Source organism: Anomalospiza imberbis, chromosome 16 (genome assembly GCF_031753505.1).
Source record: "Anomalospiza imberbis isolate Cuckoo-Finch-1a 21T00152 chromosome 16, ASM3175350v1, whole genome shotgun sequence".
In the NCBI taxonomy this organism is placed as follows: domain Eukaryota; kingdom Metazoa; phylum Chordata; class Aves; order Passeriformes; family Viduidae; genus Anomalospiza; species Anomalospiza imberbis.
This window is the reverse complement of record NC_089696.1, coordinates 12,451,407-12,465,214: the sequence shown is the minus strand read 5'-3', so window position 1 is coordinate 12,465,214 and position 13,808 is coordinate 12,451,407. Positions and strand designations below refer to the sequence as shown.

Here is a 13,808-nt window from a genome sequence, read left to right as displayed (position 1 = left end):
TATAATCAACTCCTGCTGCTAGTAAAAAGACTTGGTGCTGCCAAGATGTTTATTTTCAAAGCAGGAGGCCATCTTCTAGTCCCATTCTTTTTCACTGATATTATGTTATAATCAGATGAATTGTTGCATAAAATTAAATAAGAAGGCACAATCTGTCTAAACAACAGGAAGAGCTTTCTCCAGATTCTCTTCCCAGAAATCTGCATGGTGAACAGGCACTCTCTTCATCTGAGGGAGCTGTGAACCTCAGGGGATGGATAATGGAGCCTTTTAGCTGTGATCCAGCCCAGCTGGTCAGGCTGGATGCTGAGGCTGAGCTGCTCAGATATGAGCAGGAAGGGTTCTTGTTGTGCCCAGCCTCCTAACTGGCCTCCCACTGATGCAATCTCAGAAGTCCAGAGCTGAATCAACCAAAGGACTGACACCATCAGCACCTCTGTTTCCTCTCTAGAAGTAAGATGAGGACAAAGCCTCAGGTGGGGCAGTGGTGTCTGCACAGTTATTACCTGAGCTCAGAGTACACTGCAGGAAAGAGTTTGCCCAAAGAAGTGCTCTTGAGAATCCTGCTGAGCTGATGTTGGCATTGAGAACCCGTTTTCCTGCCTGGTGTTGTTGGACTCCTGATTAGCAGAAAGCTTTGAGTGGAGGGCAAATGGGACAGTTACAAGCTCTTTGCTGTCACCAATATAAGAATAGCAGAGAAATTAAATATTATGCAGAATAAATATGCAAATATTATGCACCTCTCTTTGCTGTCAGACCTTGGTGGAGAACCTCCTGGTGGAGAACCTTGCCTGGGCAAGAAACTCCAGCCAAAAGAGCTGCCTTCCTTTGACACCACAGGTGCTTTCTCTGATGATGGAACCCTCAGAGACAGCCTCATCTGGGTATAGAGGTAAAATGAGCACTGCTAAGAGAATGTTCAATTAGAGATGAAGAAGAGCAGGGAAAAGCTGTTCTAGGTGTGAGGAATTTTTTTTGGAGCTGGGATCTTTTTTTCTCATTGCTCCCTACAGACCTCACTGCCTTTTGGCAGGTGCATAATACCATTTTTGCATTTTGGCTGGGCTTTGAAGTGAGTAGTAGGTCTCCATGGTTGCAGAAGCAGTAAGTAGTTCTAGCAGCTGAAGCTGTCTTTAGTAGGAAGCTCTTCTTTCCTTTCTAGGAAAAACAGATTTTGCAAAAATAAAGCATTTTAGGTAGTTCCCTTCCTTGCCTTGTGCTCCCACAATGCCTGTGCACCAGGAGTGAGTCAGGAGGATTGCTGCTAGCAACAGCAGGCATGGGCAGCTACAGATGTGACCCTGCCTAACCCTTCTGCTATGAACTAGATTGCCTAAAGGCCAGCTTCAAAACTCAGATCAACCTTTAGGAATTCTCTTTGAGAGGAAAATGCACCAGAAAGATAATTATAGAAAGAAATTGCCTGAAGCTGTTAGCAAAGTGCAAATGATGGATTAGTGTAGCTGCTTTCTGGTCAGAAATATGAGATTTGGTGATGTACAGGATAGCCTCCACCAGGTTTAAAACAGGTGAAGGTGCCTCCTGCTCCTTCCTCTTTTCCTGGTGGCATGGAGGCAGGGGATATGGTCCTCTTAATTTCCAGGCTTTGCAGTACAGGATCACCTGAAGGCAGCTTCTCTGCCTGTTGTGGCCATAGATTTAAAGCACTGCAGCTCGGGTTCAGTGCAGGGCAAAGCTGCTCCTGATGGCTGTGCCATTTTGGGACGCATGTTTTATGTAGAGTGTCACACTTGTCAGCAGCAAAGCCAGTGCTACCACAGTGAATCCTTGTTGATCCTGCCTGCCAGGGTGAAGCAAGGCAAGCATTTATTTCACTGTACTGCTTTTTGCTTCACTTGTAACCAGCAATCTTTATCCTGAGCTTACAAGCTGCAAACTATGATATCAGGAGCTCTCATCTCTAATCTGCCCACCAGGGACGATCCAGAAGGCCCTCAAGAAATATTTCTAGAGCACTGCATTAGCAGTCTGTCCTGCAACTTATTGCACTTAAAAAGGTGACGTAAACTTGACACTGCTGTGGGAGCTTAGGAGAAACTTGTAGTGGTTTGTTGGTTTAAAATAAATAGGTGACAAGATCACAGCTCCTTTGGGGGTCACCATGTGTGTGATGCTGTGGGTTGCTGTTCTCCCAGTGCAGGTGTGTTTTAATCCATTTTCACATAGCCGTTGTGTGTGATTTATGAGCCAGGGAGGAGCAGCCCTTTCCTTGGCTCAGTGCTTGTGGACAGTCACTTCTGTGGTCTGCCCAAAGTGAGGCACAAAGCAGCTCTTGCTGCCCTCCTGTCTGCCCAGAATTTGCTAATTGCTGTTTAGAGGCTTGGCTGGGGAGGTGTAAGTTGTCCCAGAGAAAGAGTCGGTGGGAGGGAGATGGAGCAGCTGGCAGGAGCTGCCCCAGAGCAGGCTAATGAATTATAAATAACAGCTGTCAGCTTGCATTGCCAGCACACAGGGGCCGACAGGCTGTGCTGGAGCACTCGGTCTCCAGCGTGCTGCCTTGCCAAAAGGTGCATTCAATATTTATGGGAAGCGTGGCAGAGTCAGGATGCAGGCAGGTCTGCTTCCTTCACAGCTCTGCTTGCTTCTGGTTGTGCCTTTTACTGATTTCTAAGTTGGGACTTATCAGAATAGCTGTGCAGCCTGGAATATGCATTACTGAAAGTCACAGAAGATTAAAAAGAACGGAGGAAAAGATGCTGGTGGAGGGGGAATGCAGAGGGTTTGTGTGTTTTAGGGCTTTTGTAGTCTTTACCATGCTAACATCACCCTTGATTTTGCTGAGCTGGCATGCTCATATTCATCTGAAGAGGAGCTGTAAATGTTTGAGGAATAATCTAAAGGTATTTGGATGATCAAGTCTTTCAGAGCTTTCCTTCCTTGATAACCTTATTGAGGATGGCAGGGGAAAGCCTGGTATTTGTAATTTGTGTGTGCTGGCAGTTGTTGTAGTGTTGCAGAGGGCTCATGAGGGCACCAGGCTGGTTTGAATGAAGAGGAGCACAGCTGTGTCTTCAAGCCTGGAAACAAATGATGTTGTTAGCAGAGCACAGTAACAGTCCTGTCTAGAAGTTCATGAGTATATCTTTGCTGTACTGTAGCTGAACTTGTCCTAGACTGAAGCCTTGTCTTGGGTTTATGTGATGGATAGTGCCAACTTCTGAATAAAACTCTCAGTGTTCCATCTCACTTTAAGTGGAGCAGACCCATACTGCAAAGCTGGGCTGATGTGTCTGGCCTGACTTTCTTCTCTTGTGTCTTCACAGAGACTCTCCGCTATTACATGACCTGTAGTGCTGGGTACCCCAACCCTTTCCAGCAGGTGAGTGTAAGCACCCTAAGTCCTTCCACCCCTGGGTCTGCTCACCCTGCAGGGTGCAGGTGACGTGCTCCTGGTACAGCATGCAGCCAGTTACAGGGTGTTTGCTTTAGGGAGCACTCTGCCTGTTGGTAAAGCTTTGGCAGCTGCATCCCAGCTGTGCAGGAGGTGGCACTGTGATTTAGTGAGGAGTTCAATTTCATCACCACCTGCACAGCTTCAGGTCCAGGACACCCCCTTAGAAGGGCCTATGTGTATTGTGGTGAGAGCCATGGCTTTGTTGGTGGTACCTCTGTTTACAAGGCACGTGTCTAAAGAGCAGCAATGTGGAGACACAGCGCCACAATTAATGCCAGGTTGGGAAACTCTGCAATTCCTGCTTTGAGTCTCTTCTTGAAGGTTCTTTTGGGTTAAACAGTGGTAACCCTCCACTCCCAAAATGCAGCCGCTTCTGTGGATGAAGGAGTGCTTTCCACAGATGCCTCTTACAAATCTTTGAACATCCAAGGGATTTATCCTAAGGTATAAATGTGAGTCATTATTCTTTTGTGTGGGGGCAGAAGAACAGCACCTGGGCCCATTCCAAACTTTGTCGTGTGCATCAGAGGCCAGAATGGGCCCGCACCACCCACCATTTGGCAGACGCCAGCTGCTTCAACGTTTATATTTAGGATTTTTTTTAAATCTTGTCTTCTTCTCTTTTAAAGGATGGGGTAAGAACACTTGGGGCTGTGGTTTGATGCACCTCTGCCATCTGTTGCATTTCTGGTTGCTCTGTGTACTCCCTGACATGCTATTGCATGTGAAATGGTGCTTTAAAGGGATGTGAAGGCTGCATCCTAAAACAAACAACTTCCACTGTTAGCATTATGTCTTCTTCATCCATCTGATTTAGTAAAAAAAATATCCAGCTGTGTTCTGTGGTGAGAACTTGAGTGCTTTGTGTCTTTTCTTTCTCCTTCCCTTCTGTCCTAGAGCCAGCCCCAGCTGTGTGTACATTTTTGGTGTATGTATTTTGTTCTTTGTTTGTGGGTTTGTGTTTTTTGGATTTTTTTTTCCTTTTGGTTCTCCCCTTCTCCTCTTCTCCCTGTCTGTACTTCTTCCAGTTTGCTAAAGGTCAAACTTAACCCTATTGCAGCTGCACTCATGTCACTTGGGACAGCTTTAACTAGTACAGATGATACTTCAGTATTTGGGAAATAGGATTTCAGTCTTTTCCCAAGAGATCTGTTGGCCCATGTGGCCTGAACTGCTGAAACATTGCATGTTTTGTGTTGAGCAGAAGCTGTCAGGAAGTCACAAGGCTTTGGTGGAAATGCAGGATGATGTGTCGGAACTGATGAGGTCAGCGAGCAAAGAGCACCCCACCTCCAAGGTAACTCTCCTCAAGTTTGCTCTCCCTGTTCTTTGGGGCTTCCCTCAACTTTGTATAGAACCCAGGACCAGCTCCTGCCAAGCATTCCCTTGCACTAATCACTGGCTTGTTGTTTGCAGGAGTACCTTACTCGGGTCCAGGAGGTTCTGAATTCAACAGAGATCAACTTGCAGCAGCTGACAGCTTTAGTAGACTGTCGGAGTCTGCACTTGGTGAGTTCTTGGTAACTGGGCTCGAGCTAAGAAAGAACAAAGGGAGTGCAGAGCCTGTATTAGTTTGGAGTTCCAAACCTCTGGTGGAAGTCTACAACAACTGTTTTACTTATGGATTATAGCAGTAAGGGGAATGAGAATTTGGATCAAGTTAGCTTTGAGTTTAAAGATCAACATAGGAAGGTAGATAACATGCCTTCATACATCTACAAGCTGCAGCCAGAGGCCTTCAGTTTTGGGTTTTTTGTGTATAGCAAATAACTTGTTGCCTTTGCCATGGAGTGCAGTGCCTCAGAGCACTTAGAGCAGTGTAGCACGGCCTTGCAGTTGTCCTCACTGCCTCTCTAAAGGCAGAGACACAGACAGTTCATGCTTCTGTTCTTGGGCATGGGACACTGTGAGGGAGTTAAGGCTTACTGAAAAATGTTATATCTTCAGTTGGGTGGATACGTTTGCCTTGGCTGTTTATTTTTCCTCCTCTTAAAGTCTTACTGTGGGCGGTTGAAAATATTTCTATGTCTAAATCCAAGCTGGTCTTTGTGAGGGGAAACAAGGGTTAGATCATTTATAAAAAGAGCTTGAGTCCCTGAAATTAAAATAGAAATATGCTCTAGAAAATGGAGTGCGATGTCTCTAAGTTGTTTCAGAGAGTGTAGTCTGGAGAAGGGCTTTTGAGTAAGAGCTCAGTGTTAACTCTGCAGTGATCAGGAAACTCTGCTCCTTTCTCTCTGCAGGATTACGTCCAGGCTCTGACAGGCTTCTGCTATGATGGAGTGGAAGGCCTCATCTACCTGGTTCTCTTCTCCTTTGTCACAGCCCTCATGTTCAGTTCCATTGTCTGCAGTGTCCCACACACTTGGCAGCAAAAGAGGTACAGAGAGGGTTTAGATCCTGTAGCATTGTAGGGCTCTTTCCCAGTGAAGACTGGCTATTGGGTTTGTGCCCATGAGCATATGGAGTTCATTCCCACATGATCCCAGGAGTGTGAGGGATGAGGCTTTATGAGCACAGGTCTTAACAGAAAAAAAAAATATGGTTGTGTTTTGCTCTGGCTGTGGTTGATACTAACATCTGAGCCTTATTGCACTGGAATACTCTGTGTGCAGAGTATTCAGTACACTGTAGGACTGTGAGTCAAGGCACATGAATGATTATAGCTGTAATACAAAGGTAATGCTTGAACTATTGCTCTCTCTGTAAAGTTCTTGTTCTCTTACATTGTCTTGAGGCATTTGTTCTACTATGAGGAAGAGAATTGGAATAAGAAGCAGTTTACACTTGCCTTTGTAGCTTTGCTCATGCTGAGGTGACTGACTTGCATAGATAATGGGAAGCAGGAACTGTCTTGTTGTCAACAACATGGGCAGGCGAGGAGCACTTGCAAATTGGAACTGGTATTAATGATTATAACCAGATTAATCAGTAAGTCTTTAGCAAACCTTTGCTCCACTGAGTGGCTGCTGCACCACGGGCAGCTGTTAAAATGGCATTGAGTTTTCTACTCTTGCAGAAGGGCAGGAGACTGCAGCACATTCTCTTCTGTGGTCCTGATTTTTGTGGTAAAATAGAAGGCCCTGAACAACAGCAGGAAGCCAGAGCTAGCCCAGCCTGCAGTGCCCACAGAGAAGTGGCCTTAGGAAGTGTCAGAATAGCCCCTGAGACTGTGGCTGGTTCCTCACCTCTTCCACAGCTGCAGAGCCCTTACCACGAAAAGCACGGCAGTCTGCCTGTTGGAAGGAGAAAGGTTTGGTGACATCTCCTGTGCTACCTCCCCCGTGAGCTGCTGCCTGCCCTGCAGGCTCAGGCTGTTGCTGTGAACTGAAGGGTTCCCTCTTGCATTCCCTGGAGCACCATTTGTTCCTCAGCCTCCCTCTGGGAAGTGGAGAGTGTCATAGTTTATTGCCTGTAAGAGACTGTGCAGGCTGCAATCCCTCGATCTTCAGTGCCACCGTGTGGTGCAGAAGCTGCAGGTGATGTTTGGGTGGTTCTGGTGATGTCCATGCCGTGTAGAACCTTTCACTAGCTTTAAGCACAGATTAAATATATTTCAGACCATGGTGTTCCACCCCCTAATTAGGGAGATGAAATAGCAGTGTGTATTATGTAGGAGGGGCAAGAGAATACTATGGAAAGGCAGAGGGAACCAGCTGGCAAACAGTTCTGCTCTCCATTGATTTAAAACCCTGGCATTTTTGAGAAGATAAAGCCTTTAGACACAAATTTTGCAACTTAGTCTCTGTAAAGACTTCTGTGATTTTGCTAGAAGCTGAAGCAGACCCTTTGCCAGATTTCAGAATGGGATTTCAAAGAAGACTACAGAGGTTTATCCTTAAGAGCTCTTTGGACGGGTCTGCAGGAAATGGAAGGACACAGATTGCAGTTTTGAAGGAAGTTTCTGTGGGGTGCATGGCACTAGATCCCCATTGCCTCTCTTTTTTGTTGTTTGTGGGTTTTTTTAGCGCTGTACACTTTGGGATGTGTATCCATCCTCTGGTTGTACAGCTGGGCAGTGCTGCATGCCAAGCCCTGAGCGAAGCCTGTAGGGAGGCTGGAGGGGATCACGCAGTGTGCACCTCCAGATGGGATCTGTGGGAGGTCTGAGTCACTGTGGTGTGGGCTGTGTTTCACACTGCCACCCTGAGGCATCCCAAACGGGTACGAACGTGGAGGATGTGGAAGATGACTGGGAGGTTCCTAGCATTACCATGGTTTCCTGCAAACCCCACGATGTGGGGTCATTGTAGGGTTCTAGGAGGAACTTTTTCTCCTTCTTGCAGAGGCTCAGATGATGATGGGGAAGAAGAATCAGCTGCTCAAGGGAGTAGACAGACACACGATAATCTGTACAGAGTGCACATGCCCAGCCTCTATAGCTGTGGGAGTAGTTATGGCAGTGAGACCAGCATCCCTGCAGCAGCACACACAGTCAGCAATGCTCCCGTCACGGAGTACATGTGAGTATCCCCAAGGAAGCTTCTCCACATTGCTTCCTTCTCACCTCTCTTGGCTCAAGTGCTGCAAGCTTGGCACTTCTGACCAGGTGGTAAAAAGCAGTGAAGGATTTTGTTTTCTAATTGGCATCTGATGGGAGAAGGGAATAGCTTGAAAGTGCTGCTCTAGAAAGTGTTTTGTTAGAGCGCATGCTCTAAAATGTGAACAGCTCTGTGCTCCAGGACTCAGGAAAATGTCTAAAGAAAACAAGCAGGAAAGTATTGTCTGAGCTTCTTATTACACAGTGATTCTGATCACCAGAGGACTTAATTCTTCACACAGAGCAGTCTTGCCAGAAGCCTCCCAAAAGACCGAGAGCCAAGAAAAAAAACTTGTGGGCTCTCTCTTTCTACAGTATTTGCAGTCACCTCTGACATCTGTTGCAGTTTGGAGTTACCTAGTACAGGTGGGATCTTCAGAGCTTTCTCCAGAAGTTCCTAACCCTAATTACATTTGGACTATCATCAGGGCCCTTTTTTTTTTTTTGGGGGCTGACACATCATTTTGTTTATCCCCTTAGATATTGTCCTCATTTTATCTCCATTTCTGCCACTTGGCAGTTCTGATGCTGCAGGGAGGCAGATTTTCACAGGGCCCTATTTTTAAATCACTTGATGTGATTCATTGTGGGCCCTTCTGAGTAAGAATGTAAAAATAGTGCTCAGTCTGAGAAAAGCTATGATAGCTTTATGCTCTTGTCTGAAAAGGGGCATCCACCTGGCCTGTAAGAAAAGCTTTGAAGGAGACTGACCTGATACAGTAGTTCTGGGGGTGAGGATGCTCTGTCCTGTGTCCCCATCAGAGACCCTCCCCAGAGAAGCATGGCACGTGCCCCGTTACCATGTGTGTCTTCCTTTCCTAGGAGCCAGAATGCAAATTTCCAGAACCCCCGTTGCGAGAATACCCCGCTCATTGGCCGGGAGTCCCCACCTCCCTCAGTAAGTCTCTCTTTACTGCTCTTCTCTGCTTCAGCAACTTTGGGGAATACACGTTTGCCACTCCTGTGTACTCCCAAGGGAGCTGATTGTGCAGCCAAACACAGGATCTGGCCCGTAAATGGCAGCAGCTTGAATAGACAAGCTATGTTGTCTCACCTGCCACAGAGAATAAAACCCTGCTATGCTACTTTGGACGTTGCACAAGAAAAGACTAAATAAAACTCAGTCAATTAACACTGGTAATCCTATGGGCCCAGTCCTGCCACCACTGAAGTGCATGAGTATCTTGATGGGTGACTTCAGCAGGATGATTCACTTGCATGCAGTGTACTTGCTATCTGTGCCATTTATTCCTGAAGTTTAAAAAGAAACTTGTTCATACTGTAAATTCAGAGTTATTGCTGAACCTCTCTCCTTAATCTGCCCTAAAGAGATGGTAGGGTGAAACCTGTATTATTTTTTGTTGAGATTTTTTTTTAAATCTTTCTTTCACAACTGTTTTACTTTCTTTGAAATCTATTTTTGTATTTAATTTCCTATGGAGGAAAAAAAGAAACTTTCATGGAAGGTTTTGGTATTTGGAGTGGCCTGGTAGCCACTTCTGTATACTGGATAAAACATGGGCTTGTCTTCATATCTGGGTAAGAACTAAATGAATCTTGCCCTCCCTCACTGGATCCTGTAAACCTGATTTACAGCAGAACCTGGAGAACATGCCATCCCTGTGTTCACTAACTTGGTGGTGTGATTACAGAGGATGAGTAGTAAAATGCCTAATGATCAACCAGTCTTCAGGTGTAGGTAAAGAAAATACTCTCTGTGGTGCCTGGCTCAAATTGATGGGAGGGGGAGGAAGAGGAGGTTGGCGGATGAAGGAGTAGAAATTGTGGTGGAAATGAGGGCGTCACATTCATGGTTTCACTTCAAGAGGACCAGTCCATCTTGCTGTAGAGGAAGTGGAAATGTGCAGAGTTGATCCTTGTCTCTGTCCTTGGCCAGATGTCTTCCACCCTTCCCAGAGAAGTGGACGTTCCCCTTCCCCGTTTCCTGCCCCGTGCTCTGATCGCGAGCTCTGGTCGCGTTATCCGCTCTCGGCAGCGAGATGGGCTCTGCAGAATCCCTGACCTGCTGCACTGCTGGTGTTTCCTGGGGCAGAAGGGCACTGTCCCTCTGGTACTGCCAGGGCACATGTTCCTTCCATGTCCTGCTTCCCCTTGCCCTACAGCTCTTCTGCATCAGAGAAAGCACATTCCCTTCCACGGGGCTGCAGCGAGGCAAGAAGTTCCCTGGTTCTTCAGTAGCTGTTTGTGTCAATACCTTGAGTGGGAGTCTGAGTCCTGGTGCCTTAGGCTGGGGTTTGGGAGTAGATAAAGGGTTTTTTCCTTTGGAGTAACTTGAGTTGGCAGCCATCAGTGTGGGCTGTGGGGAAGTGCAGGAGCTGGGGAGGATGAGGGAGCAGCACTGCACCCATAGAAAAGGGACCTTCTCCCCAGATCAGAAAGGGAACCAGGGTAAATGTGTTTCCTGGAGGGATGTAGTAGACAGGCAGTGGAGAGAAGAAAAATGCTTTCTATTCTCATATTAGCAGGCAACAGGGAAAGACTTTTCTGGGATTTTTGTATTTGCAGCTCTGTAGCAGGTGGCTGAGACCATACTGAGGCAGAAGGAATGGTAACTTTTCATAGCAAATTGTCTGTGGGAGGAGAGAGACAAAAAGGGAATACCAATGCATACATCCCTGCCTCTTTTTGGGAGGGAGGAAAGGGAGATAACCATCCAAGTAGGCTATGTCCAGTGGGCAGACAGAGCTGACCTATTCCATTTAGCTTTCTGTGAACAGATGGTGAAAACTGAGATGTGATGATCCTGCTGCATTGTTTGTCCGTTACTTTTCCTGGCTTTTTGTTCGTTTGTTTGTGTTTTTCCTTCTCTCATTCCTTCTGATTTCTCCTTCTTGCCACAGGGATGTTCCCTTAGGGTGGTAGAGCCCACCTTGTCGCTGACACACACCACGGTTTCACTTGCTTGCACTGTGTTTTTCATGCACGTTGAGGCTGCACTCTCTTTTTCTCTCTCTTTCTTGCGTCATCACAGTTGTATTTGGCTGCCATGGACAGTAGCAGCCATATGAGCTGGCAGCTTAAGCCCTCGGACAGTGCACGGACATACTGGTAACAGCGCCCGCAAATGGAACAGGTACTGCAACAAAGGTCCTTCTTGCTCAACCCCTTCTCCACTCCCAACCGCTCCCTTCATCCCTGCACTCTTTATCCCAGGCCAGTGCCTTTTATTTCTTCACATTCCTTCCCTCTGCACCTCCCACCCCATTCCCTCCTGCCAAGGGTGAAATTGAAAATCCGTTTTGGCTCTGGTGCAGACTCAAGGAGCAGGATCGACCTTCTAGAGGCTTCTGGTGCACCTTGTGAGGGTTACAGGTCCCCGTGCCTCACAAAAGCCACCTCACAGCAGCTTCAGCTTGGATTCCACACTTCAGAGCAGCTTGAACACCAAGTGCTGAGTGCTGCTCAAATGTGGGAATAACCTTGCACTTCAAAAGCAACATAGAAGTTCTCCCATCACAAGAAGCCATTCTCTAGAAGTAAAGAGAACCAATCTAGCAGCACTTCAGTCAGGAATGGTTGTCTTAATTCAGCTTTTGGCTCTCCTTGAGCCCTGCTGCTGTTCTACTTGTCCTTAGTAGTCGTAACACCCAAAACCATCAATACCAGCCTGCCACGAGCTTTTAGCTCATTTGTAGGATTTCTAATTTTAAACTGTCCAGAAGAGTTACTTAATTGCCTGTCAGATCTGTGTGCAGCTTTTCCTTTTATCCTTACGTTTAAGGTCAGAAAGGAGCAATTTTTTAAAAAAAAAAAAGCTTCCCTAAGGGTCCAGATATAATCACTAAGATCTGTTTCATTCTGTTTCAAGACCTTTTACTGTTTTGTTTGTTCTCTGTGTGTTCAAATCATCCCACCCATGTCCCACAGACTCTGTGAGCAGGGCCCTCCTAGTACCATTTCCCTGTCTGCATTCCTCATGGGCTGCAGTTGCTGGTGTTCTCCAAGACAGCCACAGTTTCCTCCCTCATGACAAAGCCACATGCCCACAGAAAGAGGACGTGGTCTGCATTTTTGGGGCTTGTTAGCTTGGTTAAATACAGGGTATGGTTAGGGCTACCAGGCAACTCAGGTGGTGTGAAGGACAGTGCACTTTCAAGGGAACCACAGCCACGCAGTGCCAGGAGGGTGCTGGTTCCAGTGGGAGCAGGGAGCCTGTTGCTTTTGGCTCATGCAGTCATATCTTGCATTCTCTTCCCAGAAATACATGTCCATAAAGCTGCTGCTGTTCTTTCTTCTCTGCTTCTTCTTGTTGGCACTTCTCTCAGCCTTGCACTGGATTCCTTTCTGTTCTGTTGGTGCTTGGTCTGCATCCCTGCTGCTCCTTGCTCCCTGCCTGTCTGCCTGGGGACTGCTGGGAAGGGGCTGGATCGGGTGTCTTGATGCCTCTGCCTTGGTGCATGAATGCAAACAACCTTGCCTGAAGCATGGTGCCAGCACCCTTGAAAGGCTCATAGCTTTCTCCAATCTTAAGTCTTGCTAAGACTGCTCCTGGGCCTCAGCTTGTGGTGGGTTTTCTGCTTTGTTGTTCCTGTAGGTGGTATTGTAGCAATGTTAGATGGATCTGTTCCATAAAATAAAATATTGGTGAGGGTGGGGAAATTCTAGGGCCTTCATTCTAGACTTGAAATCCCTGGGCTGGAACATGACCTGATCCCAGCCTGCACCGTCTTCTGTTTATCTATGGTCCCACCCGAGCTTAATGTGGCTGTCTGAAGGGCTATGGAAAAGGCACTGCATTCTTTCCAGGGCCTTAAAAACAAACAAAACCAACAGAAGCTCTGTTCTTTTGACTTGAAAGACTTAAGTCCCTTTGAATTAAGAACCCACTGGCTAGAATTAGCTGTTTCCCTGCATCTTGTACCTCCCATACATAATAACACCAAACCCTCTGTGTTTACTGTGCTCTAGCTGTTTGAGATCAACCTTTCAGAACTTGAATCCAGAAGCTTTGGTCTTTATTGCATTACCTGAACAGCTCTGGCAGGAAATCAAAGTCAGGGTAGCTCAAGAGAAATTCACGTGGGTTTTTAACCACAAATAGTAAATGGTTTGTACTCAGTCATGGTTTCATATGGTAAGTGATCTTTCAGCATAGCTTAGTTAGCTTTGAAGTACTCATGGATTTCACAGGAGTCTGTAGAATTTATGGCCTCTAAAACAAACTGATTATTCCTTAAAATTAGGGGTTTTTTTGCGACCAATGATTCCTTTGTGCCCAGGCTATGTGTGTTAAGTGCCTAACTAGTATGTGCTGGCAAACCACACCTATGAAAGTTTATACCCTCAACAAGGCTGAATGTGAAGCAGAGATTTTTATTTTCTTTGGAGAAATACAAAAATAACCCTGTGTGCAATCAGCTGTGTTTGTTGGAGCTGGCTGGTAAGTGACTGAGAGGTGCTGTGTCGAATAGCGCAGGCAACCAGCAGGAATGGTAACAAGAAGTCTTTCAGGTGCCCTTCTTGGGGAAGCTGAGAGTGAGGTGGAGGTGTGGGGTGAAATTTGTCCTCTGTGCTGTTTCTGAAAGGGTAAATGAGGGTGTATAGGCACGTGGGTACTTCCAGTGAGTGTGCTGGAAGAGTGACTGAATTGTGTGTGTTCTTTAACCTTCTATGAAAGCTCCTCTTTAAAGGAAACTAAATGCAACTGTGAACCTGACAGCTGTGGGCCTCAGAGTGGAGTCCAAGCCCTCCTTGGTCTGAATTGTGCTCAGGCTTTTCTGTCTTCAGAATCACTTTTTGAAGGAGTTAAAAACATAGTGATTTTTTTAAAAGTAACTGAAGACTTAATTACTTTAACTCTGGATAATACAGTCTGGTTTCATATCCAAA

General features: G+C 46.4%; 1 protein-coding gene across 3 annotated transcripts in view; it reads left to right on the top strand.

Moving 5' to 3' along the window:
• Positions 1-13,808, top strand: part of TTYH3 (tweety family member 3) — a 75,091-nt gene that overhangs the window by 52,996 nt on the left and 8,287 nt on the right. Inside the window, exons 8-14 of one of the 3 annotated variants that reach the window (XM_068207095.1) lie at positions 3,288-3,343; positions 4,623-4,715; positions 4,835-4,927; positions 5,662-5,798; positions 7,705-7,881; positions 8,781-8,856; positions 10,951-11,052. In XM_068207095.1, the coding sequence (XP_068063196.1) occupies positions 3,288-3,343; positions 4,623-4,715; positions 4,835-4,927; positions 5,662-5,798; positions 7,705-7,881; positions 8,781-8,856; positions 10,951-11,031 (713 nt within the window). In that variant the 3' untranslated portion in view covers positions 11,032-11,052. The remainder of the gene's footprint in view (positions 1-3,287; positions 3,344-4,622; positions 4,716-4,834; positions 4,928-5,661; positions 5,799-7,704; positions 7,882-8,780; positions 8,857-10,950; positions 11,053-13,808) is intronic. The other 2 variants (XM_068207097.1, XM_068207098.1) reach the window with 2 other exon arrangements.